Below are 27231 nucleotides of genomic sequence, written 5' to 3' on the forward strand. Positions count from 1 at the left end.
GCTCAATGGCACAGGGTAGAAGGCCCAGAAATCAACCAATGCACCTATGGTCACCTAAGCTATGACAAAAGAGGGAAGATTAGGAAAGAATATACAATGGAGAAAAGATAGTCTCTTCAATAAGTGGTGCTTGGAACACTGTACAGCTACATGAAAAATAATGAAATTAGAACATTCTCTAATACCATACAGAAAAATAAATTCAAAATGAATTAAAGACCTAAATGTAAGATGGGATATTGTAAAATTCCTCTAGGAGAATACAGGCAGAAGACTCTGACATAAATCACAGCAATATTTTTTGGTTCCACCTCCTAAAGTAATGAAAATAAAAGCAAACAAATGGGAACTAGTTAAACTCAAAAGCGTTTGCACGCAAAGGAAGCCATAAACAAAATAAAAAGACAACCCACAGAATGGAAGAAAATATTTGCAAATGAAGCAACTGACAAGGAATTTACTTCCAACTATACAATACAGCTCATGAAACTCAACTTCAAAAAATAAAAAATAAAAACAAAGGAAACAATAAACAGAAGACCTAAACAGACACTTCTCTAAAGAAGACATACAGATGGACTAACAGCTCGTGAAGATGCTAAACATCACTAATTATCAGACAAATGCAAATCAGAACTTGCAATGAGGTATCACCTCGCTCTGGTCAAATGGCCATCATCAAAATCAAATAACAATAAATGATGGAAGTACCTCTCTCTTACTCACCACGGTCTTACAGTTGAAGACCTTATCTTGCACACTGCCATATTTCTAGAACACAAAACATCCTCACAAATGTTATCTGAGTGAATCAATAAGCCTGTAATAAATAAAGTGGTAAACGCACTAACCACTGGCTTATCCCTCTGTCCTCCATCATTACCTGTCCTGACCCCATTTCGAGTACTTTATTTTCAACAGGAATTCATGGTTTGATTTGACTTGAAGCAGAATAATATCATTTACCAAAAGAAAAATATCGTACCATATTTCACTTGCTATAAATTAACTCAGGACTATTCATTAAATTTTTTTAAGTGAAAATTCAATACTAAACAAGCAAAACACCTACTTTCAGTAATTTTTACAGTAAAATAACATTTCACTTTCTAGTCTGGCAAATGACATGTTCTGGAACAGACTGCAAACCATGCAGCAGGTTTATTTCATTTTATTTACAGATGCGGCGCTCAAAGTCCAATGCCACTCTGGGGCACTGCTGACAAAAAGAATTTTCACAGAGTAGACCTTTAAACAGTTTTGTCAATTACTGGAAGCATCTCAGCAAAGTATCTCTCTGTGACTTTAAAGAAAACAGTTACCAACCTGATCCCGAAACAAGCTGGAGAACTGGCTTCCATGCCCTTGCTGTGGAGGTGACCCAGGACCCACTGAGCTAACACTGGGATCAGGATCAATACACACTTAGTGTGTGACATAGTGAAAGTTTTCCTCTCTTTGAACTCCTCTAAATAGTCATTTTGCTTCCACTTGGGGATCACTGCTCAGCCTCGATGGCCTTTCAGGACCTCCTGGATCAAGTTGGAGGCCTGGGGAGATTCCAGATCCTTCAGATGCTTTTCCTTTGTATCTCCAGCCTCATCACCTACCCTCATATTCTATTGGAGAACTTCACTGCAGCCGTGCCTGGTCATCACTGTTGGGTCCACATTCTCGACAATAACACTGACTCTGCTAATGACACTAGGACCCTCAGCCCTGATGCCCTCCTGAGAATCTCCATCCCACTGGACTCAAACCTGAGGCCAGAGAAGTGTCGTCGCTTCAGCCGCCCCCAGTGGCAGCTCCTTAACCTGAACAGGACCTTCCCCAACATAACTGACCTGGACACAGAGTCCTGTGTGGACGGCTGGGTGTATGACCAAAGCATCTTCACCTCCACTATTGTGACTAAGGTAAGAGGCCTCATTTACATCTTGTGAGTACATGGTCTGAGTCTCTAAGGGTAACTGAGTAACAAATAAGTTTCTAATCTTTTTAGTCACTATTAGGTGCTCATTCTTCAATCTTTCAGCAAATATTAATTACTTCTTTATTGAATGCCAAACACCTATATATTTAATAAATTTAATGAACTCAGAAACAGATGTGACCTTGCTATTATATGGCTTTTATCCTTAGGAAGACCTAAGATTAAGAAAGTAATTTATGTGATGTGTTTAAAAGATCATTAATGTTCAGCCTTGCTTGTAAATTAGAGATATCAGAGATACTGATGCAAACCTCCAAGCACTGTATCCCAAAGCAGCCATATAAGAAGATCTGTGATAAAATTCTAGCATCAGGAAACTTTTTAAGGCCTTCAAATATTGCACGCTATGGCCAAGATTGAGGACAAAACAAGGCGTTGTTAAATCTAACAGGTTTAGAGAAGGCTTCCTAAAAGAAGTTATATTTAAGCTGAGACCTGAATAGTAAAAATCACCTAATGTAATAAAGGAAGCTGGAGAGGGAAAAGGGAATAAAATAAACAACCATGCGAATTGTTTAAACTGCTTCAATCAGGTTTCTACTGAGAGGTTATAAATCATGGAGCTCTCCTTTGCTGCTTTCTTTCTCATCCAGTGGGACCTGGTATGTGAATCTCAATCACTGAAATCAATGGCCAAATTCTTATTCATGGCTGGAATGCTGGTGGGAAGCATCGTATATGGCCATTTATCAGACAGGTGAGTGTCTCTGAATCACAGTTCTCTTTGCTCAGGTATTTTCAAGAACCCATAAATATTCTTCCATTAAGAAATATTTATTGCAAATTACACTGTCCTGGGGCTTCCTTAGTCCCCAGGGATCTAGAAACACAAACAAATGGAGAATTACTGTCAGTGTGGTGAGTGCTATTTTATCAGCTGTGAGCGTTGTGTATGGGATACAGAAACAACATCTCCATCAGACATGGGAGCAGTTTTAGGATGAGGTTTGGAGCAGAGGTGCCACATCATAGCTTATAAAGATAAAAAAAGAGGTTCCTATGGGAACAGAGAGGAAGATGTTTCACGTCATGAGATGCAACCTGTGTTCAGTCCCTCCTGACCTCTCTTATCTGAATGCTTGTGGATTTTTAGAGTATGGTTATCATGTCCTTATTTCTCAAATATGCTGGTAGACATTCCTATGAAACCTGTGTTATACATAGCATTGTATCTTGGTGGTGTATAAAAAAAGTATTTCAGTGGCCTTGATTTTTATTTTTCTAAAACACTACAATAAACATAATATTTTCAACCATGTAGGGGAATTAATCTAATGACAACTTCTGTCACAATTTGTGGTCTTAGAAATTGAAGTATCCTGTACCTGACAGTGCACTTCTGAATTAGACAACTCAGCCAATTCCACCAACCACCCAAGTCTGTCTTCTCTAAAGGGCATGGGGAATTAAGGTGCTCCTTACCATCTACTAGCATTATGTCATCTATTATCTCAGCTGAAAATCATGAATTCTGAGTGTATGATCTTATAAAAGGTAAGATTATTTAAAAAGGTACCTTATAAAAGTGTTCAGAGTCACAGTGTTCATTTCTAACAGTTCTGTAATACATAGGAAAGTGAAAGTGAAAGTCGCTCAGTCGTGTCTGACTCTTTGCGACCCCATGGACTGTGTAATCCATGGAATTCTCCGGGCCAGAATACTGGAATGGGTAGACTTTCCTTTCTCCAGGGGATCTTCCCAACCCAGGGATTGAACCCAGGTTTCCCACATTGCAGGCAGATTCATTACCAGCTGAGCCACAAGGGAAGTCTGGATATGAAGCATTATTCCATTGATCCATTCAGTAATGCAGAACTGTTAGATTATACATACTATATAAAAGTGGTCAGAGTCAGAGTGTTCATTTCTAACAGCTCAGTTACACAGAACTGTTTACCTTACAGAAATAAAAATTAAACAATATATCTATGCTGACTGATTTTTGAAAAAGTTTCCAAGCCTGTTTAATGGATAAAATATGCCATTTAGCAAATGGAACAGTGCCAATTAGACATACACATGCAAAAGATGCAAGTAAACATAAAACCATAGCAAATATTAACACAAAATGGATTCGCAACTTTAATAAGAGACCTAAAACCATAAAACTCTTAGGAGAAAACAGGGGTAAATCTTCTTGACTTTGGGTTTGACAATGGATTCTTAGATATAACATCAAAAGTGTGAGTAATAAAAAAAGATATAAATAGGTGGGCCTTCATCAAAATTAAAAACTTCAGCACATCAAAGGGTGTTATCCATAAAGTGAAAAGATAACGTGTTTAATGGGAGAAAATATTTGTAAATCATATATAGGGAATAAAGATAGGTGAATAGACTGATGGAATAAGGTTTAATATCCAGACTTTATAAAAACTCTTACAGGATTCATGTCAATGTATGGCAAAACCAATACAGTATTGTAAAGTAAAATAAAGTAAAAATAAAAATAAAAAGACAAAGAACTCAATTTTTAAATGAGCAAAGACTTGAATATACATTTCCTTTATACAGTTATATATATGGAGCATAAGCATATAAAAAGATGCTCAACATGATGTCATTTTAAAAATGTAAGTCAAACCACAATAAAATGCCACTTCACACGTACTAGGATTGCTATAATCCAAAAAAAAAAAAAAAAAAGGAAAATAACATGCTTTCACAAGGATGTAGTAAAACTGGAATCTTGCACATTGTTGATGGGGAGGTAAATTGGTACCACCACTATGACAAATACTTTTGGAGTCTTCAAAAAATTAAATTTAGAGAAACCATATGACCTAACAATTTCATTGCTAGGTATAAAATCAGATGAGTTGAAAACAGGGATTCAAACAAATAGCTTATAAAACAATGTCATTGCAACATTATTCACAATAGCCAAAAGGTGAAAACTACACATATCCATCAACAGATAAATGGGTAAAATGTGATATGTACAGCCATAAAAAGAAATAAAGTTCTGTATATCATGCTAAAACTTGTAGGACATTGAAAACATGTAAAGTAAAATGACAGACAAAATATAACAAATATTTATGATCCCACTTACATAAAATATATAGACTAGGAAAATTAGTGAAGGGAAATGCAAATTAGAGATACCAGAAGCTGGGGACAAAAAGGAATGAGGAGTTATTGCTTAATGGGTACAAAGTTTCTACAGAGGATTTTGAAAAGCTTTGGCAGTAGATAGTGATGATGGTTACCTAACATCATGAATGTAATACCAGTGAGTGACCAATATAATCAAAAGTGGTTAAAATAGCCAATCATATTTTATGTATTATACTACAACTGAAAAGAAATATGAGGCTTCCCTAGTGGCTCAGATGGTAAAGAACCACCTGCAGTGTGGGAGACCTGAGTTCAATCCCTGGATTGGGAAGATCCCCTAGAGAAGGGCATGGCAACCCACTCCAGTATTCTTGCCTAGAGAATCCCCATGGACAGAGGAACCTGGAGGGCTACAGTCCATGGGATTGCAAAGAGTCAGACACGACTGAGTGACTTAGCACACACAGTACAAAAAGAAATATAACCAAAAGAATGAGAAGACAAACCACAAACTGGGAAAATATACTTGCAAAAGATACCTGAAAAAGAATAATTAACCAAAATACACAAGGAACTCGTTTCGGAATTTATTTATCTATTTTTAATTGGAGGATAATTGCTTTACAACATTGTGTTGATTTCTGCCATATATCAACATGAATCAGCCATAGGCATATGCATACAAAGAACTCTTAAAGAAAAATGAACATTCTAGTTAAAATATAGTCAGAAAATTTGAAAGACATCTCCAAAGAAGTTGTACAGATGGCAAATAAACATATGAAAAGATGCTCCACAACATATATCTTTAGGGAAATACAAACTAAAACAATGATATACTACTACATACCTATTAGAATGACAAATATAGATAGCTAGATAGACGATAGATAGATAGATAGATACACATCAAATGCAAAGATGTAGAGCAGCAGGAACTCTCTCTTATTGATATCTGATGGGAATGTAAAATGATATAGCCGCTTTTGAAGACATATTGACAGTTTCTTACAAAATTGAGCACATTCTTGCCAAATAATCTAGGAATCATACTCCTTGGTAATTACCAAGGAGCTGAAAAGTTATGTCCACACAAAGCCTACCCAGGGATGTTCCTAGCAGCCTTATTCATATCTCCTAAGCTAAAACTTAGAAGATGAATGCATGAATAAATGCATTTATTTTAGCAAATGCATACATAAATAAATTGCGGTACATCAAGCCATAGGATCTTATTCCATGCTAAAAGGAAATGAACTATCAAGCCATGAAAAGATATGGAAGAACTTTAGATATATACTGCAAAGTGAAAGAAGCTAATCGGGAAAGTCTACATACTGTATGAGTCCAACTACATTATGGAAAAGATAAAACTATGGAAACAGTAAAATGATAAGTGGTAGATCGGAGGAAAACAGTGCTTCCCTGGTGGCTCAAATGGTAGAATCCTCCTGCAACGTGGGAGACCTGAGTTCTATCCCTGGGTTGGAAAGATCCACCTGAGGAAGGCATAGCAACCCACTCCAGTATTCTTGCCTGGAGAATCCCCATGAACAGAGGAGACTGACAGGCTACAGTCCATGGGGTCGCAAAGAGTCAGACATGACTGAGCGACTAAGCACACAGCCCACACAGGAGGAAAATAAAAGAATAGGCAGAATGCAGAGGTGTTTTAGGGCAGTGAAACTACTCTTTATGACACTGTAACAGTGGGCACATGTCATTACACATTTGTCAAAACCCATAGAATGTACAATAGCAAGAGTGTATCCTAAGGTATTCCTAATGAACCTTGGAAAATAATGACATATCATTGTAGGTTCATTAGTTGCATCAAATGTGTCTATTGGTGCAAGAAGGTAGGGACACTGCATGAGTAGGGGCAGGGTATATTGAGAAATCTCTGTATCTTCTTTCATTGTTGCAGTCAACCTAAAACTGCTCTAAAAATTAAGTTTTTTAAAAAACACCAAATTAGGAGCACCTAAATACATAAAGCAAATATTAACAGACATAAAGGGAGAAACTGACATGACACAATAATAAGAGGGGACTTCGGCACCTTGGTTATACCAATGGAGAGATCATCCGGACAGAAAATCAATAGCGGCATTAAATGGCACATTAAACCAGATGGTCTTAATATATATATATATATACACACACATATATATATGTATATACATATACATATGTATATATAGATTAGCTTATCAAAAAACAGAATATACATTCTTTTCCAGTACACATGTAACATTCTCCAGGATAAGTCATATGAGAGGTCACAAAACCAGTCTTAGTAAACTTAAGAAAATTGAAATCCTATCAGGCATCTTTTTTGACCACAATACTATGAGAGTGGAAATCCACTACAAGAAAAAAGCTGCCAAAAACACAAGGATATGGAGGTTAAACAAAGGCTGCTGCTGCTGCTGCTGCTAAGTCGTTTCAGTCGTGTCCAACTCTCTGCGACCCCATAGACGGCAGCCCACCAGGCTCCTCCGTCCCTGGGATTCTCACTGGAGTGGGTTGCGTTTCCTTCTCCAATGCAGGAAAGTGAAAAGTGAAAGTGAAGTCGCTCAGTCGTTTCCGACTGTTCGCGACCCCATGGTCTGCAACATACCAGGCTTCTCCGTCCATGGGATTCTCCAGGCAAGAGTACTGGAGTGGGGTGCCATTGCCTTCTCCGAAACAAAGGCTACTAAACAACTAACGGTTCACTGAGTATATCAAAGAAGGAAGAAAAAAAAAAAAACACCTAGAAACAAGTAAAACTGAAAACACAGCAATCCAAAATCTATGGGAATCAGCAACAGTAGTACCAAGAGGAAATTTATACAAGTCTACTTCAGAAAACAAGAAAAATCTCAAATAATAACCAAACCTTACACCTCAAGGAACTAAAAAGAAGAACAAACAAAACCCCAAGTTAGCAGAAAGAAAAAAATAATAAATATCAGAACAAAAAATCAATAATACATTAAAAGGATCATACACCATGATTAAGTGGAATTTATCCCAGGGTAGGGATGCAATAGTGGTTCAGTATCTGCAAATCAATCAATATAATAAAACACATTAATAAACTGAAGAATAAAAATCATATGATCATCTTGATAGATGCAGAAAAACCTTGAAAAATTCAACATTTATTTATGATAAAAGGTCTCAACAGAGAAGTTACATATCTCAACACAATAAAGGTCATATGTGACAAGCCCACAGTTAACTAAAATCATACTCAATGGTGAAAAATTGATAGCATTTCCAGTAATATCAGGATCAAGACAAGGACACCTTCTCTCACCTCTTTTATTCACTTTTATTTACATAGTACCGGAAGTCCTAGCCACAACAATCAAAGAAAGAAAGAAAGAAAAGGAATCCAAATTGTAAAGGAAGAAGTAAAATTGTCACTGTTTTTAAATAACATGACACCATACACAGAAGATCCTAAAGATGCTACCAAAAAGCTGCTAGAACCCATCAATGAATTTGGCAAAGTTGCAGAATATAAGGAGAAGGCAACAGCAACCCATTCCAGTACTCTTGCCTGGAAAATCCCATGGACGGAGGAGCCTGGTAGGCTGCAGTCCATGGGGTCGCGAAGAGTCGGACACAACTGAGTGACTTCACTTTCACTTTTCCCTTTCATGCATTGGAGAAGGAAATGGCAACCCACTCCAGTGTTCTTGCTTGGAGAATCCCAGGGACGGCAGAGCCTGGTGCGCTACCATCTATGGGGTTGCACAAAGTCAGAGATGACTGAAGCAACTTAGCAGCAGCAGCAGCAGCAGGATATAAAATTAATTTACAGAAACCTGTTATATTTCTATATGCTAACAATGTATACACTAACAATCAGAGAGAAAAATTAAGAAAGCAATCCCATTTATAGTTGCATCAAAAAGAATAAAATCCTAGGAATAAGCCCAAATGAAGGGGTACAATATCTGTACTTGGAAAACTATTAGTCATTGATGAAAGAAATGGAAGACAACAACAAAAGAGGAAAGATAAACTGTCCTCAAGGATTAGAGAATAAATATTGCTAAAATGAACATACTGCCCAAGGTGATGCCCAAAATCAATGCACTCCTTATCAAATTACCAAAGTTATTTCTTACAGAAATAGAATAAATAATTCTAAAACTTATATGGAAGCATGAAAGACCCCTCAATAGCCAAAGCAATCCTGAGAAAGAAGAGCAAAGCTAGAGTATCATGCTTTCTGGTTTCAAGCTACACTACAAAGATACAGTAATCAAGGTTTTATACGAGCTCAAAACCAGACACACAGATCAATGGAACCCAATAGAAAGCCCAGAAACAAACTCATCACATGTATATGGGCAATTAAAGAATATACAATAGAAAAAGATGGCCCTCCTCAGGAACCAGTATTGAGAAAACATGTCTGACTCTTTGCAAACCCATGGACTGTAGCTCTCCAGGCCTCTGTCCATGAAATTTTCCAGGTGATAATACTGAAATGGGTTACCATTTCCTGCTCCAGGAGATCTTCCCAACCCAGGGGTCAAACTCACATCTCTTGCAGCTCCCGCATTGGCAGGCAGGTTCTTTACCACTGTGCCACCTGGGAAGGCCTAAAATGGAATATTTCTCAGCCATGAAAAAGAATGATATCTTGCCATTTGTGACAACATGGATGCACCTAGTGGGTATTATGCTGAGTGAAACAATTCAGACGGAGAAAGACAAATGCCAACTTCACTAATATGTGCAATATAAAAAGAAAACGATGAACAAAACAGAAACAGTTACGGATAAAGAGAAAAAACAGGTGGTTCTAGAGGGACAGGGATGTGGGGGAAAAGATAGATGAGGGAGACTAAGAGGTTTAAACTTCCAGGTGTGCAATAAATGAGTCAAGGGTATGAAAGGTACAGTGTGGGGAGTATAGTCATTAACTATGTAATATCTTTGTATGGTGACAAACTAGACTTACCATGGTGACCATTTTGATATGTATAGAAATACTGAATCACTATGTTGTGTAATAGGAACTAACCTAGTATTGTAGGTCAGTTAGACTCCAAAAGCAAACAAACTCACAGGAAGCTTTGTTACCAGAGGCAGACATGAGAAGAGGGGAAACTGGATGAAAGCAGTCAAAAGGTAGAAACTTTCGGTTATAAGTACTAGGGATGCAGTGTATAACGATGAATATAATTAACATGGCTGCGTTTTATATATGAAAGCTGTTAAGATAATAAATCTTGAGTTCTCGTCACACAGAAAAAAAATTTCCCCTTCCTTTAAATTTGCATCTATATGGGATGATGAATGTTCACTAGATTTATTGTGATAATCATTTCATGACATAAGGCAAATCATTATCCTGTATACCTTAAACTTGTCCAGTGCTGTATTTCAATTATATCACAACAAAATCTCATTGCAGCACTGTTTACAAAGCTAGGACATGGAAGCAACCTAGATGTCCATCGGCAGATGAATGGATAAGGAAGTTGTGGTACATATACTCAGTGGAATATTACTCAGCTATAAAAAAGAACACATTTGAGTCAGTTCTATTGAGATGGATGAAACTGGAGCCTATTATACAGAGTGAAGTAAGCCAGAAAGAGAAACATCAACACAGCATATTAACACATATATATGGAATTTAGAAAGATGGTAATGACAACCCTTGTATACAAGACTGCAAAAGAGACACAGATGTAAAGAGCAGACTTTTGGACTCTGTGGGAGAAGGCAAGGGTGGGATGATTTGAGAGAATAGCATTGAAACATGTACATTACCATATGTAAAATAGATGACCAGTGCGCATTTGATGCATGAAGCAGGGCACACAAAGCTGGTGCTCTGGGACAACCCAGAGAGACGGGGTGGGGAGGGAGGGGGGAGGGGGGTTCAGGATGGTGAGACACATGTACATCCATGGCTGATTCATGTGTCAATGTATGGCAAAACCATCACAATATTGTAAAGTAATTAGCCTCCAATTGAAATAAATAAATTTAATTAAAAAAAAAACAAGGTAGAGGGAAGAAAAACAGAAAATCAAGGAAACCAGAATTGAAAGAGACACATGTACCCCAATGTTCATCGCAGCACTGTTTATAATAGCCAGGACATGGAAACAACCTAGATGTCCATCAGCAAATGAACGGATAAGAAAGCTGTGGTACATATACACAATGGAGTATTACTCAGCCACTAAAAAGAATACATTTGAATCAGTTTTAATGAGATGGATGAAACTGGAGCCGATTATACAGAGTGAAGTAAGCCAGAAAGAAAAACACCAATACAGTATACTGACACATATATATGGAATTTAGAAATAAGGTAATGATGACCCTGTATGCGAGACAGCAAAAGAGACACAGATGTATAGAACGGACTTTTGGACTCTGAGGGAGAGGGAGAGGGTGGGATGATTTTGGAGAACAGCATTGAAACATGTATACTATCATGTAAGAAGCGAAGTGCCAGTCTATGTTCGATACAGGATGCAGGATGCTTGGGGCTGGTGCATGGGGATGATCCAGAGAGATGATATGGGTGGGGAGTGGGAGGGGGATTCAGGATTGGGAGCTCGTATACACCCATGGTGGATTCATGTCAATGTATAGCAAAACCAATACAGTATTGTAAAGTAAAATAAAGTAAAAATAAAATTTAAATAAAATAAAATAAAAAATAAAATAAAAATAAGAAAATTAGAAAACATCCCCTAAATTTCAAAGTGTGTATCCTTTTTTTTTTTCTTTTCATTTCTACTATACTGTTGTTACTACTACTGTATCTAACCTGTTTCCATTTCTCAGGTTTGGGAGGAGGTTAATTTTCAGATGCTGTTTGCTCCAGCTTGCCATTGCTGACACCAGTGCAGCCTTTGCTCCCACCTACCTCATTTACTGCTCACTACGCTTCTTGGCTGGGTTTTCTACCATGAGCATCCTGACAAATTGTACTGTTCTTAGTAAGTCAAAACTTTGGGTCTTTGACATTTTCCAAGCCTTAAATTTTATTTTTTAAATTCTAACTTTGTCTGAAGTCAAGATCCTGTTTGTGTTTTCTTTCAGTTGTAGAATGGACAGTGCCCCGATTCCAAGTCATGGGAATGACCCTGTCCATCTGTGCTGCTTGCTTGGGCAAGATCATCCTGGGAGGACTCGCTTTTGCCATTAGAGACTGGCGCACCCTTCAGCTGGTGTTTTCTGTACCATTATTTGTCTTCTTTCTCTCCTCAAGGTATAAAATTTCTTTCTTTATCTGAGAAGATCCTAGATCCAAGGTACCGGGAGTTAGGATGCAAGAATTCTGATTGGTCTTAGTCAATATTTGAACACATGCTTAACTAATCTGTGCCCTGTGTGCAATTAAAGAAGTAGAACAGTTAGTGTTACAAGATAATACCAAGGACGTTCAGGTAAATGTGAATTTTAGATAAAACATGAAATTTTTATATAATAACCCCAAATATTGAACGGAGCCTAGTTACACTAAAAATCACTCATTATTTACATGAAATTTCTACTTACTTGAGAGTTCTGCATTTTTATTTGGGATTCCCTGGTGGCTCAGAGGGTAAATAATCTGCCTGCAATGCAAGAGACCCGGGTTTGATCCCGAGAACAGGAATATCCCCTGTAGAAGGGAATGGTTACCCACTCCAGTATTTTTGCCTGGAGAATTTCGTGGACAGAGGAGCCTGGAGGGCTACCATCCAAAGGTCGCAAAGAGTTGGGCACGACTAAAATCTAACACTTTCACTACTTTTCTGTATTTTTATTTACTAACCTGATAAAAATATAGTGTCTTGTTAAAGTAAAATTTCAAATAAACAGCAAATACTTGTTAGTATATGTACAAAATACTGCATGGGATGTAGTGGTACTCAAGGTTTACTCATATTCACCTTTAATCTAAATTCAAATTTAACTAATCACACTATTTTATTTGCTAAAACTGATACTATCCCTCTGAATAATAGGAAGGGAACACTATGACTCCAAGTCTATATTCTGGCAGTAAAGGTCTCTGAACGTAGAGGTCATCTTCACCATTTCCTAATTATGGTGAAAGTGAAAGTCGCTCAGTCATGTCTGACTCTTTGCGACTCCATGGACTATACAGTCCATGGAATTCTCCAAGCCAGGATACTGGAGTGGATAGTCTTTCCCTTCTCCAGGGAATCTTCCCAACCCAGGGATCGAACCCAGGTCTCCCGAATTGCAGGTGGATTCTTTACCAGCTGAACCTCAAGGGAAGCCCAAGAATACTGGAGTGGGTAGGCTATCCAGAGGATCTTCCCAACCCAGGAATCAAACCAGGCTGTCCTGCATTGCAGGTGGGTTCTTTATCGACTTAACAAGCTCCTAGTTATGGTACGAGAGAATATGCATTATATTTTCTGGTGTAACAAAACAAGAGATAGGTATTAGATGGGAGGGAAGAGGTATTTCAGGAAAAAATGGTATGTGAAAAAATGAGGAAATGAGAGTTCGTTACAGCTCTGTTCTCTTCTTTGATCAGGTGGCTGGCAGAGTCTGCTCGGTGGCTGATTATCACCAACAGACCTGAGGAGGGCTTAAAGGAGCTTAAAAAAGCTGCACACAGAAATGGAAGGAAGAATGCTGGAGACTCCCTAACTATGGAGGTGAACAGGAGAGGGGATTGGGATGACGTGACCTGACGTACACTCTAGTCGGTGTCCAAGTGAATAAAGGGTGGGAACACAGGTGTGATTGGGGTCTACTTAGCTTATTGTCCTGGTCTTCAATAGCTGCCCACATTGTTTGAGTGACTATTAAGAGAGAGCATGATGATGCTGAAGGGACTGAATGCAGATATTTCACTCAACAAAGGCAGAAAGCACTTCATATGTATGATTGTAAAGACTGTGTATTCGCCACCCTTTGTGTTAGAGAAAGTAAAAAAAAAAAAAATCCATTTCTTTCCAATTAACATTCCAATGGCTCTTTTGTCAAGATGGTAAGGCAAGAAGGGCAGCTTAGTGACCATGCAGAAAAGCGCATGTGAAAGTGAAAAGCAGTCGACTCTTTGAGATCCCATGGACTATACAGTCCCTGGAATTCTTCAGGCCAGAATTCTGGAGTGGATAGTCTTTCCTTTCTCCAAGGGATCTTCCCAACCCAGGGATTGAAGCCAGATCTTCCATACTGCAGGCGGATTCTTTACCAGCTGAGCCACCAGGGAAGCCCAAGAATACTGGAGTGGGTAGTCTATCCCTTCTCCAGTGGATCTTCCCAACCCAGGAATTGAACCAGGGCCTCCCACATTGCAGGTGGATTCTTTACCAACTGAGCTATGAGGGAAGCCCATTATTAACTTTGTTTGTTTGCAATGATACGAGAATGGAAAGAATGCTAATAGAGACAAGGAGAAATTATCTGCCCTTGTTAATAGGAAAAAGAGAAGGTTAGGGGCTAGACAGTCAAACAAGAACAATAAAACATTTCTGCAAATTTACTCATTGGCACATCTGATCAATTTTTTGAAGCCACTTTATTGAGGTTTTAACATACAAAGAGCTGTACCTATTTAATGTACAACTTGATGGATTTGCAAGTTAGTATACATCTGAACATCATCAAGACAGTTGATACAATAAACATATCCATTACCTCCTAAAACTTTCTCCATCCTTCTTTATTTATTATTTTTTGTGATAATACAATATAAGACCTCCCATCACAGCAAATTTTGAGTGCACAGTACAGTATTATAACCCTAGACACAATGCTATAGAGTAGAGTTCTTTAGGATTGATTTATCTTGCTCAACTTAAACTTTGTACTCTATGATAAATATTGCCCCATTTCTCACAACCCCCAACACCTGGCAAGCACTTTTCAGAAACTCTCTGTTTCTTTGAGTTTAATTATTTTAGATTACTTGTATAAGTGATATCCTGTAGTATTTGTTTTTTTGCACATGGCTTATTTTTTGTAGCATAATATCCTCTAGGTTAGCCACACTGTGACAAATGGCAAAATTTCTTTACTTTTATTGCTGAATAATATACCATTTTGCATATATATAGATGGCACTTTCCTTTTCTATTCATCCATGGATGGACATTTGTTTCCATATCTTAGCTATTGGGAATAATGATCCAATGAATATATGAGGGCAGATATATCTTCAAGATCCTGATTTCAATTCCTCTGAGTGTATATCCAAAAGAAGGATTACAGGATAATATACTAGTTCCAGTCTCAATTTTTTGAGGAACCTCCATACTGTTTCCATAGTGGTCACAGCATTTCACATTCCCAGCAACAGTGTACAAGGATACCCTGTTCTCCACATCTTCACCAATACTTATTACTTTTTTTAAAAATAATAGCCATTCTAACTGGTGTGCAGTGGTAACTCATAATTTTGATTTGCCCTCCCCTAACAATTAGTGATGTCAAGCATTTTTTTATGTACCTGTTGGCCATTTGTATGTGGTCTTTGCAGAAATGTCTATTCAGTTTGTATGCCCATTTTTTGTTGCCGCTCAGTTGCAAAGTCATGTCCAACTCTTTTCAAGCCCATTGACTGCAGCATATCAGGCTCCCCTGTCCTTCACTATCTCCTGGAGTTTGCTCAAACTCATGTCCATTGAGTTAGTAATGCCATCCAACCATCTCATCCTCTGCCATACCCTTGTCCTCCTGCCTTCAATCTTTTCCAGCATCAGGGTCTTTTCCAATGAGTCAGCTCTTCACATCAGGTGGCCAAAGTATTGGAGCTTCAGTATCAGTCCTTCCAATGAAAATTTAGGGTTGATTTCCTTTAGGATTGACTAGTTTGATCTCCTTACTGTCCAAGGGACTCATCAAGAGTCATCTCCAGCATCTTCTGAAGCATCAGTTATTAATTGTTCAGCCTTCTTTATAATGCAACTCTCACATCTGTACATGACTACTGGAAAAACCATAGCTTTGACTGACTCAATTAAAACTAGCTTTTAATTGAGTTATTTGGGTTTTTCACTACTGAGTTGTAGGAGTTTCCTATAGATTCTGGATATTAACCCTCTATAAGACACATGGCTTGCAAATATTTGCTTCTAGTCTGCAGGTGCTTTTCCATTTTGTCGATTATTTCCTAACTTTTTAAAAGCTTTTCAGTTTGATATAGTACCATTTGTATATTTTTCCTTATTACCTGTTCTTTTGATGTCAGAACCAAAAAATCATTGCCAAGACCAATATCAACAAGCTTCTCTCCCATATTTTCTTTAGCAATTTTACAGTTTAGGTTTTTAGTCTTTAATCTATTTAAGTTGATTTTTTATTTTTCTTAACTTACTTTATTTTAATTGGAGGATAATTTCTATACAATATTGTGGTGGTTTTGCCTTACATTGACATGAGTCACCCACAGGCGCATAGTGTAAGGTAAGTTTCCAACTTCACATTTTGCATGTAGATATCCAATTTTAATAAACACCATTTATTAAAAACAATCTTGTCCCCATTGTGAATTCTTGGCACAACTGTCAGAAATCAATTGTCTGTATATACATGAGTCTATTGCTGGGCTCTCTACTCTGTTCTATTGGTCTATATGTCTTTATGCCAGTATCATGCTCTTGGTTACTGTGGCTTTGTCATATATTTTGAAACAAGAATATGTGATGCTTCCAGCTTTGTTCCTGTTCAAAAATGCTTTGACTGTCAGGGGGTCTTCTGTATTTCCATGTGAATTTTAGGGTTTTTTTTTTCTATTTCTGTAGAGAATGTCAATGGGATTTTGACAGGGATTTATTGAATCTGCATATTGCTTTGTGTTGTATGGACATCTTAACAATACTTATTTGTTTAATCCATGAGCTTTAAGTTTCTAGTATTTACCTTAATTTCTTTCTTCAATGTTTTCTTTTTTTTTTTTTTGCTTTTATTTTTTTTATTTTTTTTTTTTAAATAACTAAATAGAGGTAGACAGTTTATTATATTTAGTCAAATAATTTACATTTTGGTTGCCTTTTAACTCTTGATGTTTCTGGTTATTTTTATTCTTTCTTTCTTAACTTTTTTTCTTTTTTCTTTTTTTTTTTTTTTCACCTTGTAAGAGTTGCAAATTTATTTTCTATTCCTGTATCTGATTTGATTTTTTTTTTAATTTTTTAATTTTTTTTTTTAAATTTTAAAATCTTTAATTCTTACATGCGTTCCCAAACATGAACCCCCCTCCCACCTCCCTCCCCACAACATCTCTCTGGGTCATCCCCATGCACCTGCCCCAAGCAAGCTGCACCCTACGTCAGACATGGACTGGCGATTCAATTCTTACATGACAGTATACAAGTTAGAATTCCCATTATATGCAAGTCTTTCACCTCCTTGGTTAAGTTCATCCCTAAATGCTTTATTGTTTTTGATGATATTGCAAATAAGACTGTCTTCTTAATGTTATTTTTAGATAGCTTGTGGCTGGTGTATAGAAATACAACTGATTTTATATGTTAATTTTTTATCTTGCAAATTAACTGAATTCACTTTTAACAACTTTTTGGATATGTGTTTAGGTTTATCTACAAATAAGATCATGTTGTCTCAAAAAAAAGATCATTTTACTTCTTTCTTTCTGATTTGGATGCCTTATTTTTTTCTTACCTAATTGTTCTGGCCAGGACTTCCAATTCTATGTTGAACTGAAGTGCGATCCTTGTCTAGTTCCAGATCCTAGAGGAAAAATTTTCAGCTTTTCACCACAGAGTATAATGTTAGCTGTGGGCTTTTCATACATGGCCTTTAATGGAAGTTCCTTCAGTACTTAATTTGTTGAGAATTTTTGCCATGGAAGTGTCTTGAATTTTGTCAAATGCGTTTTCAGCGTTTGTTGTGAGAATCATATGATCTTTAGCCTTCATTCTGCTACTTTGGTGTATCACATTTATTTGCTTGTACTGAACCATCCTTGCATCCCAGGAATAAAGCCCACTGGGTAATGGTGTATGATCTTTTCAATATGCTGTTGAATTTGGTTTGCTAACATCTCGTTGCTTATTTTTTCAACCATATTCTTCAGGAATGTTGGCCTGTGTGGTTTTTTTTTTTTTTCTTTTCTTTCCTTATGGTTTCTTTGTCTCACTTTGCTGTTAGGATCATAGTGGCCTGACAAAATTAATTTAGAAGAATTTCTATCTTCTGTTTTTTGGAAGAGTTTGAGAAGATTCATATTAATTCTTTAAATGTTTGGTAGAACTCACCTGTAATGCTATATAATTTTAGGCTTTTATTTCTGGGATTTTTAATTACTGCCTCATGCTGTTTATTAGGTATTCATCTATTGAGGCTTTCTAGTTCTTCTCAATTCAGTCTTTGTAGGTTATATGTCATATACTTGTGTCAGATTGATCCTTTTGCCATTATAAATTACCTTCTTGGACTCTTGTGACAGTTTTCAGTTAAAGTCTATTTTATCCATACAAGGTGACTATCCCTGCTCTGTTTTGGTTATCATTTTTATGGGATGTCTTTTTTCATCCATTCATTTAAAGTCTATTCTGTATACTTTTGGTGGATTCATGTTGATGTATGGCAAAACCAATACAATATTGTAAAGTAATTAACCTCCAATTAAAATAAATAAATTTAAAAATTTAAAAATTATATAAAGAAATGGAAAAACCTTCTATATTCATTTTGTCAGGCCAATATGATTCTGACACCAAAATGAAACAAAGATACCATGAGAAAAGAAAAGAAAAAAAATAGGCCAACATTCCTGAAGAGTATAGTTGAAAAAACCATCAACAAGATGTTAGAAAACCAAATTCAACAATTAAAAAGATCATACACCATTACCCAGTTGATGTTTTTGAACTGTGGTGTTGGAGAAGACTCTTGAGAGTCCCTTGGTCAGCAAGGAGATCAAACCAGGCAACCCTAAAGAAACTCAATCCTGAATACTCATTGGAAGGACTGATGCTGAAGCTGAAACTCCACTACTTTGGCCATCTGATGCAAAGAGCTGACTCATCAGAAAAGACTCTGATGCTGGGCAAGATTGAAGGCAGGAGGAGAAGGGGATGACAGGATGAAATGGTTGGCTGGCATCACTGACTCAATGGGCATGAGTTTGAGCAGCTCTGGGAAATGGCGAAGGATAGGGAAACCTGGAGTGCTGCAGTCCGTGGAGTCACAGGGAGTACGACACAACTGAGTGACTGAACAACAGCAAACCTGAAGTGATTCTCTTACAGACAGCAGAGAACTTATAGTGGGGATCAAGCCAGGGTGTGCTGGGAAATGTTTAACACTTTAGTTACAGGAAGAAAAAAAGCCATAGGTGTCAGATTTGTGATGCTGATCAATTGCTGTGATGTGAATATTACCACCATAGTCAGTTTCAAGCCACCAACAGGATGGTAACTGCTTAACAAACCATCTAAAAATTTGGCAAAGGGCTTTTATGAATTTTCACACTGATTCCAGGACACAACTGGGTAAGGGTTCAAACAGGGGCTGTTTCATGCATTTTAATCCAGGATAGTGTTATGAGTGGTATGAATATTTAGAAAAGGCCAGAGACTGAATTTCCAACATCTGCTGGATCATTGAAAAAGCAAGAGAGTTCCAGAAAAACATCTACTTCTGCTTTATTGACTATGCCAAAGCCTTTGACTGTGTGGATCACAACAAACTGTGGAAAATTCTGAAAGAGATGGGAATACCAAACCACCTCACCTGCCTCCTGAGAAATCTGTAAAGTGTCAGACTTTATTTTTGGGGGCTCCAAAATCGCTGCAAATGGTGACTGCAGCCATGAAATTAAAAGATGCTTACTCCTTGGAAGGAAAGTTATGACCAACCTAGATAGCATATTAAAAAGCAGAGACATCACTTTGCCAACAAAGGTCCATCTAGTCAAAGTTACAGTTTTTCCAGCAGTCATGTATGGATGTGAAATTTGGACTATAAAGGGAGCTGAGCGCCAAAGAATTAATGCTTTTGAACTGGGTGTTGGAGAAGACTCTTGCGAGTCCCTTGGACTGCAAGGATATCCAACCAGCCTATCCTAAAGGAAATCAGTCCTGAATATTCATTGGAAGGACTGATGCTGAAACTGAGGCTCCAATATTTTGGCCGCCTGATGCAAAGAACTGACCCATTGGAAAAGACCCTGGCCCTGGGAAAGATTAAAAGCAGGAGGAGAAAAGGATGACAGAGAATAAGATGGTTGGATGGCATTATCAACTCAATGGACATGAGTTTGAGCAAGCTCCAGGAGTTGGTAATGGACAGGGAAGACTAGCCTGCTGCAGTCCATGCAGTTGCAAAGAGTCAGACACGACCAAGTGACTGAACTGAACTCAACTTACATTATCATCCATGATGCAATCCTGCTCCTCTCTTCTAAAAGCCTAAGTCCAATATTTTCACTACTCGGGTTATAACTGAAAGCATGTTATTGCGTTTGTAGGTTCTCAGTTAAGGTGGTCTTTCACTTCCCTGAATTCCTCATGAAATTATTCCAATTGACTTTATGGTATTTTTTCCTTTGTAGAGGTGGGATAAGAATTAAGACTATATTGTTTGAATAACTGATAAATAGGTATTTGAGATAAATTGGATACAATTCCATATGCACATTTATAGCCTCATGTATGGCCCTGGAAATCCTTGTGAGAGAAATGCTATTATTTTTCTCCACCTCCTCTGCTCCTACTCTGATTCCTCTACTTGTTCTTTTTGTTATTGTTGTTTGGTCACTAAGTCGTGTCCAAGTCTTTGTAACTCCATGGACTGTGGCACTCCAAGCTTCTCTGTCCTCCACTATCTCTTGGAGTTTCTCAAATTCATGTTCATTGAGCTGTTGATGTGAATTGAGTTTTATAAATATTTAATTACATTCCTCAAGGTATATACCTAGCATATTGCAGGACTATTAAGTAACTCCATATTATAACCAGTTCTGAATATAAATCATCCTACTCCAAGATCTCTCCTGATCTCGTCCTCAGATTTAACTCTAGGCGTCTCATTCATGGAGGCACAACATGCCAAGAATTCCCCAAAAAGTGACTGAACAAAGAACCAAAACAAAGAATCTCAGGAAATGTTCTTTCCCTGAGATAAACTGTTTTTCTGCAAGGGACAGCCAGCTAATAGCCAAGCTTAGTTTCCAGGTCTTTCATGCCCATCTGGCACAAATGGAGCTTTGGACAATTATCCAAGAAAGCCTGATTTGATTCCCTTTCTTATCTGCATATCTGACATATAATCCCTTTCTAATGCCCTGCAGCCCTCTCAAATCCTGTGTTTAAGTATTTTTGTTGCTACATAATTTCCTTCAGTCCATTTTAACTCAGCAATTCTCTATTCATATCACTTTTACACCCACCATTGTATTTTCAATGACTATATTTTCCAGTAGAACAGAAAGGGAAGTTGTCTATCTTGTCCTCTGTTGGGGGCCTCACCATGCCTACCACTGTGTGACAACTGAACAGTTTGTTGTTGTTGAAGGTCCTGAGATCTGCCATGCAGGAGGAGCTGGAGGCAGCACAGATCAAGCCTTCTGTGTTTGACTTGTTCCGCACACCCAACCTGCGTAAAAGGATCTGTCTCCTGTCCTTTGTGAGGTGGGCTTCACACAGTGCATGAGAGATGTTAAAATAGTGGAGACATGAATCTATTCCTTATCAAAAGAGCAACATGGTGGGAACAGATCTGAGATAAAACAGAGAAAAAGCCATAATGATAACTGTCGTGTTGAATAGTCAAAGGGTTATGAAAAGACTGACCCAGAGCTAGGTATACAACATAGAGTTCTGTTTATCATATCACCCTACCAAGTTCATCACTGGAAACTGAGGCTAAGAACTTCCAATGTTCTCATGATACAGTGTTGGCTTTAACTCTCTTCACTTGTTTGTTTTCATTTTAATTAAGGTAAAATTACAAACCATAAAATGAAGAAGAATACATAGCCTGATGAATATTTCCATATGTAAATATGCAACCATCACCCAGATAAAGATACAGAAAAACTCTAAATCCCTGGAAGGTTCCATCATGTGTCCTCCACAAAAATACTCCAAATCCTCCTCCAAAACTTAACAATAATTAGGAGCTCCAAATATATAACTATCTTATAATTTTAAAATCATCACTGTATGAGGAAATATTTCATAAAACCTATCATGTTTTTATACTTTAGAACCAACTACTGGCTGCTAGGTTAATAGTTATGATCATCATTTGTAAGACAAAGGCTCTAAACCTTACGGAAAATGTCGTTCATTTTTGTTCACCACAGATTTGCAAACTTCATGTCATTTTTTGGTCTGATTCTCCACCTCCAGTATATGGGAAACAATGTTTTCCTGTTTCAAGTTCTTTTTGGCGCAGTCAACCTCCCAGCCAATTATGTTGCTTTTTTGGCACTGAATCACCTGGGCCGTCAAGTAAGCCAGACACTCTTCCTGTTTCTTCTTGGAATCTCCATTCTGGCCATCACATTTGTGCCTCAAGGTGAGAAAAGAGCACAGGTTGAAATAAGAAAATGTCTTACCCCAGGTATTTGAAGACAGAATCTGAAGCCAGTAGGAAGTGAAGGCTAGGTTCTAAGGATTCTCCAAAACCAGTCTGAGGATTTAGGATAGATTCTGCCATTAAGTGGCTGCAAAATAGTTCAGACAGTTCAGACAAATAGTTGTCTTCATCATATCTGACATGTGTTTGGTAATTGTTACCTGGGACAGCAATTGATTACTTACCCTTTGGCCAATCACACTTGTAACCGTAAATGGTAATAATATGTCATATATCAAATTGTATCTCATGTGAGGACACAATACTGCCACTTTCTCTGGTCTCTTTCCTATTATGACAGTGTCAGTGACACTTTACTACCTGACTCTATGTATCCACTCATGTGTCCGGAATTAGGTCACCATAACTTCAACCTGGTTCTAGGTTGTCATCTTGACTCCAGGGTATTTTTAATCCCTTCCCTTCAAGCATAGTAGATGTGTAGAACAGGGGAAAATTCATTAAGCTGTTAAGAGCCTCTCTTAAAATCCATGTTACTAAATTGAATGACCATATGCAATGAATAGGGGAAGCCAGATGGTCACCATGCTTCAGGTAACTTCCAGTGTACTGGCATTTATACAGGATCCCATCTTGAATATCAGCATCAATGCAAATTTGCTGCCTTTCAACAGAGCCCACTCCAATTTGTAACACTTTCATGATTTTTTTTCAATGGGATAGAAAACTGAATGAAACATCTTTTCAGAGGTTTCCAAAGTCTATTTTCCCCCTAAAACAGGTCCTTATTCTTGAATCTTAAAATATTATTCTAGATCAAGCTATTTTCCAGTTTATCCGTTAACATGAGCCCCATTCTGTTATGATTCTCTACTGCATTACTAGCCCTATGGCAATATTGTGTAAACACATGAGTTTTAAAGGATATTGATGAGTCTTAACATCTGTCAATAATTGCTCATATGATAGTCCTATGTTATACATGAAAGACAGAGGAGACACTGGCCAGAATAAATGAAAGCAAACCTTTTCTGGGATTTTGTTCCCCCCTCTATCTTTAGGAAACTTCTAAAATCTCTGGTATGCAGATACAGTTGATTCAAATACTCAGGTTTTTAAATTCTCATTTAGGCTGTAATATACAGATAAGTCACATTCCTCAGCTATTAATCTCTGCACATTCTCCACTCCATGCATTTTCTCTACTAAGTATTTTCCAGGCAAGAGTGTTGGAGTGGATTGCCATTTCCTTCTCTAAGGGACCTTCCTGACCCAGGAATAGAACCCTGGTCTCCAGCTTTGCAGGCAGACGCTTTACCGTCTGAGCCACCAGGGAAGCCCACTGTGTATTTAACACATGCAAATGTTTCCAACTATGTCTTTTTCACTTATAATTTGGGGGATGTTGATTTCTTTAGCTCAGACTTCCTGAGTCTCACTGATCTTCTCTTCCAGAAATGCAGACCCTGCGTATGGCTGTGTCAACTTTGGGAATAGCGGTTTCTTCTATGACTCTCATGTGTTCTTTTGTCCATGGAAATGAACTAATTCCGACTGTTTTCAGGTACACAAGCTCATGGAAGCTCTAGCAGAGTCAAAACAGACCTTTCCCAGCTAATTAAGACTTACAGAAGGAAGAAAAATATTCTGAATCATTATCAAAAGCATTGATTGTAGTAGTATTAATAATAAAAATTAGAGCCAAAATTTTAATCAAATTCTCAATTTTGTTAGGCATGCTAAGCCCTTTAATGTATCATCTCCCATAATCTGCTGAGCCATTAAGGTGCTGTAGGAAAGAGTATTTTTAAATAACAAAGACTTTTTAAAAAACACGTGCACTTGAAAAAATTTGTGAGCAAATAAGAGTATTTTTTAAATGTAAAAGTACATCATTAGTCTTCGTGTATCTAAAGACTGCTGTGATGTCTCCCATGCCTGTACACATGCTAAGTTGCTTCAGTCATGCCTGACTCTTTGTGACGCTATGGACTATAGTCCACCAGGCTGCTCTGTCTAAAGGATTCTCCAAGGAAGAATACTGATGGGTTGCCATGCCCTCTTCCAGGGGATCTTCCCAACTCAGGAACTGAACCTGAGTCCCTTACACTGGCAGGTTCTTTACCTCTAATTCCACCTAGGAACCCCTTGTGGTCTCCCATAATGAAAGCAAAATAATAAATCTCATATTACATGTATGGATTTATACCAGATTATTTTTGTATTGTTGTTTTCACTCCAAGGGTAACAGCTTCAGGATTCTTGGGAATTGCTTCTAATATTGGGGCAGCCCTGGCTCCCCTCTTGATGATCTTAACAGTGTATTCCTCCCACCTGCCTTGGATCATCTATGGAGTCTGCTGCATTCTTGGTGGCCTTGTTGTCCCACTTCTACCTGAAACCAGGAATAAGCCTCTACCTGACTCCATTCAGGATGTGGAAAAGGAGTGAGTAAACCCCTGGTTGTCCCTTAGAGTTGCTATGTGATACAGGTCTGTGCTAAGAAGGCCAAGGCATCATACAAGGTCATTGTCACCAGGGGAAGGCTTACATCTAGATGTCTCTAGGTGGTCAGTGCCTTCACTTTAGCTAAAGCCTCATCCCTCCCCACAGTGACCTTAGACTCCCCCAAGACTCCCTGGATCACCCAGACCAGCACCAGTAGGCACCAGTAGGTTTAGTGATGAAGTCAAAATTAGGTGCCCTAGCGTAACATAAACAATCCCTGAAGGTGTTTTACAAACATGCACAGATTTAAACATCTGATTCTCGCCCCTCAGGCCCAGGCAGCCCTCAGCCCAGTGAGGGCAGTAAGCTCTCTGAGATTACTGGTGTCTGTAGGTCTGTGACCTGCCCTGATCACTGAAGCAGGTCCCTAAGGGAGACCAAGGAGAGGGCAGGAGCCCCTCCTCTATCTAAGATGACAATATATCTTAGGAGAAGGAGTCATGTTGTGCTGCCTGTGAGATTCAGACCATCTGATTTTCACTAGAAATGAAAGTGTTGAAAAAGAGATGAGAAGGATGGTAATTACTGGTATTTTTAAAAGATCAAGAATTTGAAAGGATTTTGAAACTTCTGTATACTTCCTTTGCCTCTTCCAAAGATCAGTGTTGGTGTCATGGAAATGTCTGTTATTTCCAAAGTCATTTCATTAAAGATGAAAACTTTAAAAAAAAAAAAAAAACAAAGATCCAGTTAGCCATCACCTTGGTTTCCAATATCAAAGCTGCCTTCCCAGATCCTGTCCTGGGAGCATGGCTTTTTTCTTCACAAAACTTACTCAGATCCTCAGGACAGGTGTCAGTGTTTTGATCAATACTCACAGACCAACACAATCCATTTTCTTTAAAGAATTAAGGCATAGGTGCCTTTTCCATGTTTTTTAATCTTGTTCTTTTGTTGTTTTCATTGTATTTGCTCTAGGAGAAAAGATTCAAGAAAAGCAAAGCCGGACGGTACTTTCATGAAAGTGACACAATTTTAAGGAATTCCATTCCAAGCATTATCTGCTAATCAAAGAGCAAGATAAAAAAGAAAAATTGGGGTCATTCCCAAATATTGGTAAAATTTGGAAAACAAATAAATAAAAAGATGTAATAGGAAAATGGACCTCATTTACAATTTCAGTTCTAAATAACTACATACAAAATGCCTATGACTGATCATAATATGAAGTTTAAGGAAAGTCACGATACTTTTAAAGGAATCATAATAAAACATGTATGTTTCTGGATAGAGAGACAAAACAGCATTAAAAACCATTGATTCTGTTCCAATTAATGGCACAGTCATTGATGGAATAATTATTAGGGGAACAACTTGAAAAATAGTTACAAATTTATCTTCAGGTTAATAATAGGCAAGATTCAAAAAATGAAGTTAATGGAGGGAAGGTGGTGCAAGTATTTGAGGCAGTACATGCTGAAATGAAATGCAGATGCATTTACAACTCAAAAGACATTCAGAATTTACAACTCAAAATACATTCAGAATAGGCTTGTGGCATGTAGAACACTTGAAATTTGGAAACCAGGACAGCATAAATCACTGATGGAAATAAATGATTATGTAATAAGTATCATTAACTTTGGAAATAAATGACTAATAATTTGAAAAAGTACTCCACATGTTTAAAATGATGAATGGAACAATTAAGTCACATTATTCAATAGAAAATGTGGGTACAAAATCTCAGGATTAAGAAAACTTTCTGATTAGTAAAAACAAATACCAGCAGTTTAAATATAGGTATATTTGACTAAATACTCATTTAAAACCTCCATTGGACAAAACTCTAAAAACTTATGGGATAAATCTAGAAAAATATTAATATTCACCAAAATGATAAAGTACCTTTATGATATTTTATTTTCTTTATCAGTTTCTATATTCTAAGTTTTAAAAGGATAATGCAATATTTTAAAATATTGTAGTCATCAAAAATAAACTGGAAAAAGACCAAATAACAATTTTCAAAATGATTACTTATTAATATGTGGGATACTAATAATCATCAAAAGAATATGTAATTCAATATTAGATGGTCAAAAGGCATATACTTTTCAAAAGAAAAAACCCTATGACTAATAAATTTATGAAAATGTACAAAACCACTGGAATTTAAAGACACACAAACTAAATAAAATACCAACTTTTATTTT

At 37.4% G+C, this 27231-nt stretch overlaps 1 protein-coding gene across 1 annotated transcript; it reads left to right on the forward strand.

Moving 5' to 3' along the window:
• On the forward strand, nt 1293-27231 carry LOC102190857 (solute carrier family 22 member 9). Its single transcript, XM_005699810.3, has 10 exons — nt 1293-1916; nt 2587-2690; nt 11873-12027; nt 12131-12299; nt 13584-13707; nt 21539-21654; nt 22332-22546; nt 24023-24131; nt 24811-25014; nt 25994-27231. The coding sequence occupies exons 1-10, from the start codon at nt 1515-1517 to the stop codon at nt 26052-26054; spliced, it is 1659 nt and encodes a 552-aa protein (XP_005699867.1). The 5' UTR covers nt 1293-1514; the 3' UTR covers nt 26055-27231.

The sequence above is a fragment of the Capra hircus genome, chromosome 29, assembly GCF_001704415.2.
Source record: "Capra hircus breed San Clemente chromosome 29, ASM170441v1, whole genome shotgun sequence".
Taxonomy (NCBI): Eukaryota; Metazoa; Chordata; class Mammalia; order Artiodactyla; family Bovidae; genus Capra; species Capra hircus.

Coding starts and splice junctions, on each gene's coding strand:
- LOC102190857 (XM_005699810.3), top strand. CDS start 1,515: ATGGCCTTTCAGGACCTCCTGGATCAAGTTGGAGGCCTGGGGAGATTC. Junction 21,655..22,331: donor TGTCTCCTGTCCTTTGTGAG/GTGGGCTTCACA, acceptor TGTTCACCACAG/ATTTGCAAACTTCATGTCAT. Junction 25,015..25,993: donor ATTCAGGATGTGGAAAAGGA/GTGAGTAAACCC, acceptor TATTTGCTCTAG/GAGAAAAGATTCAAGAAAAG.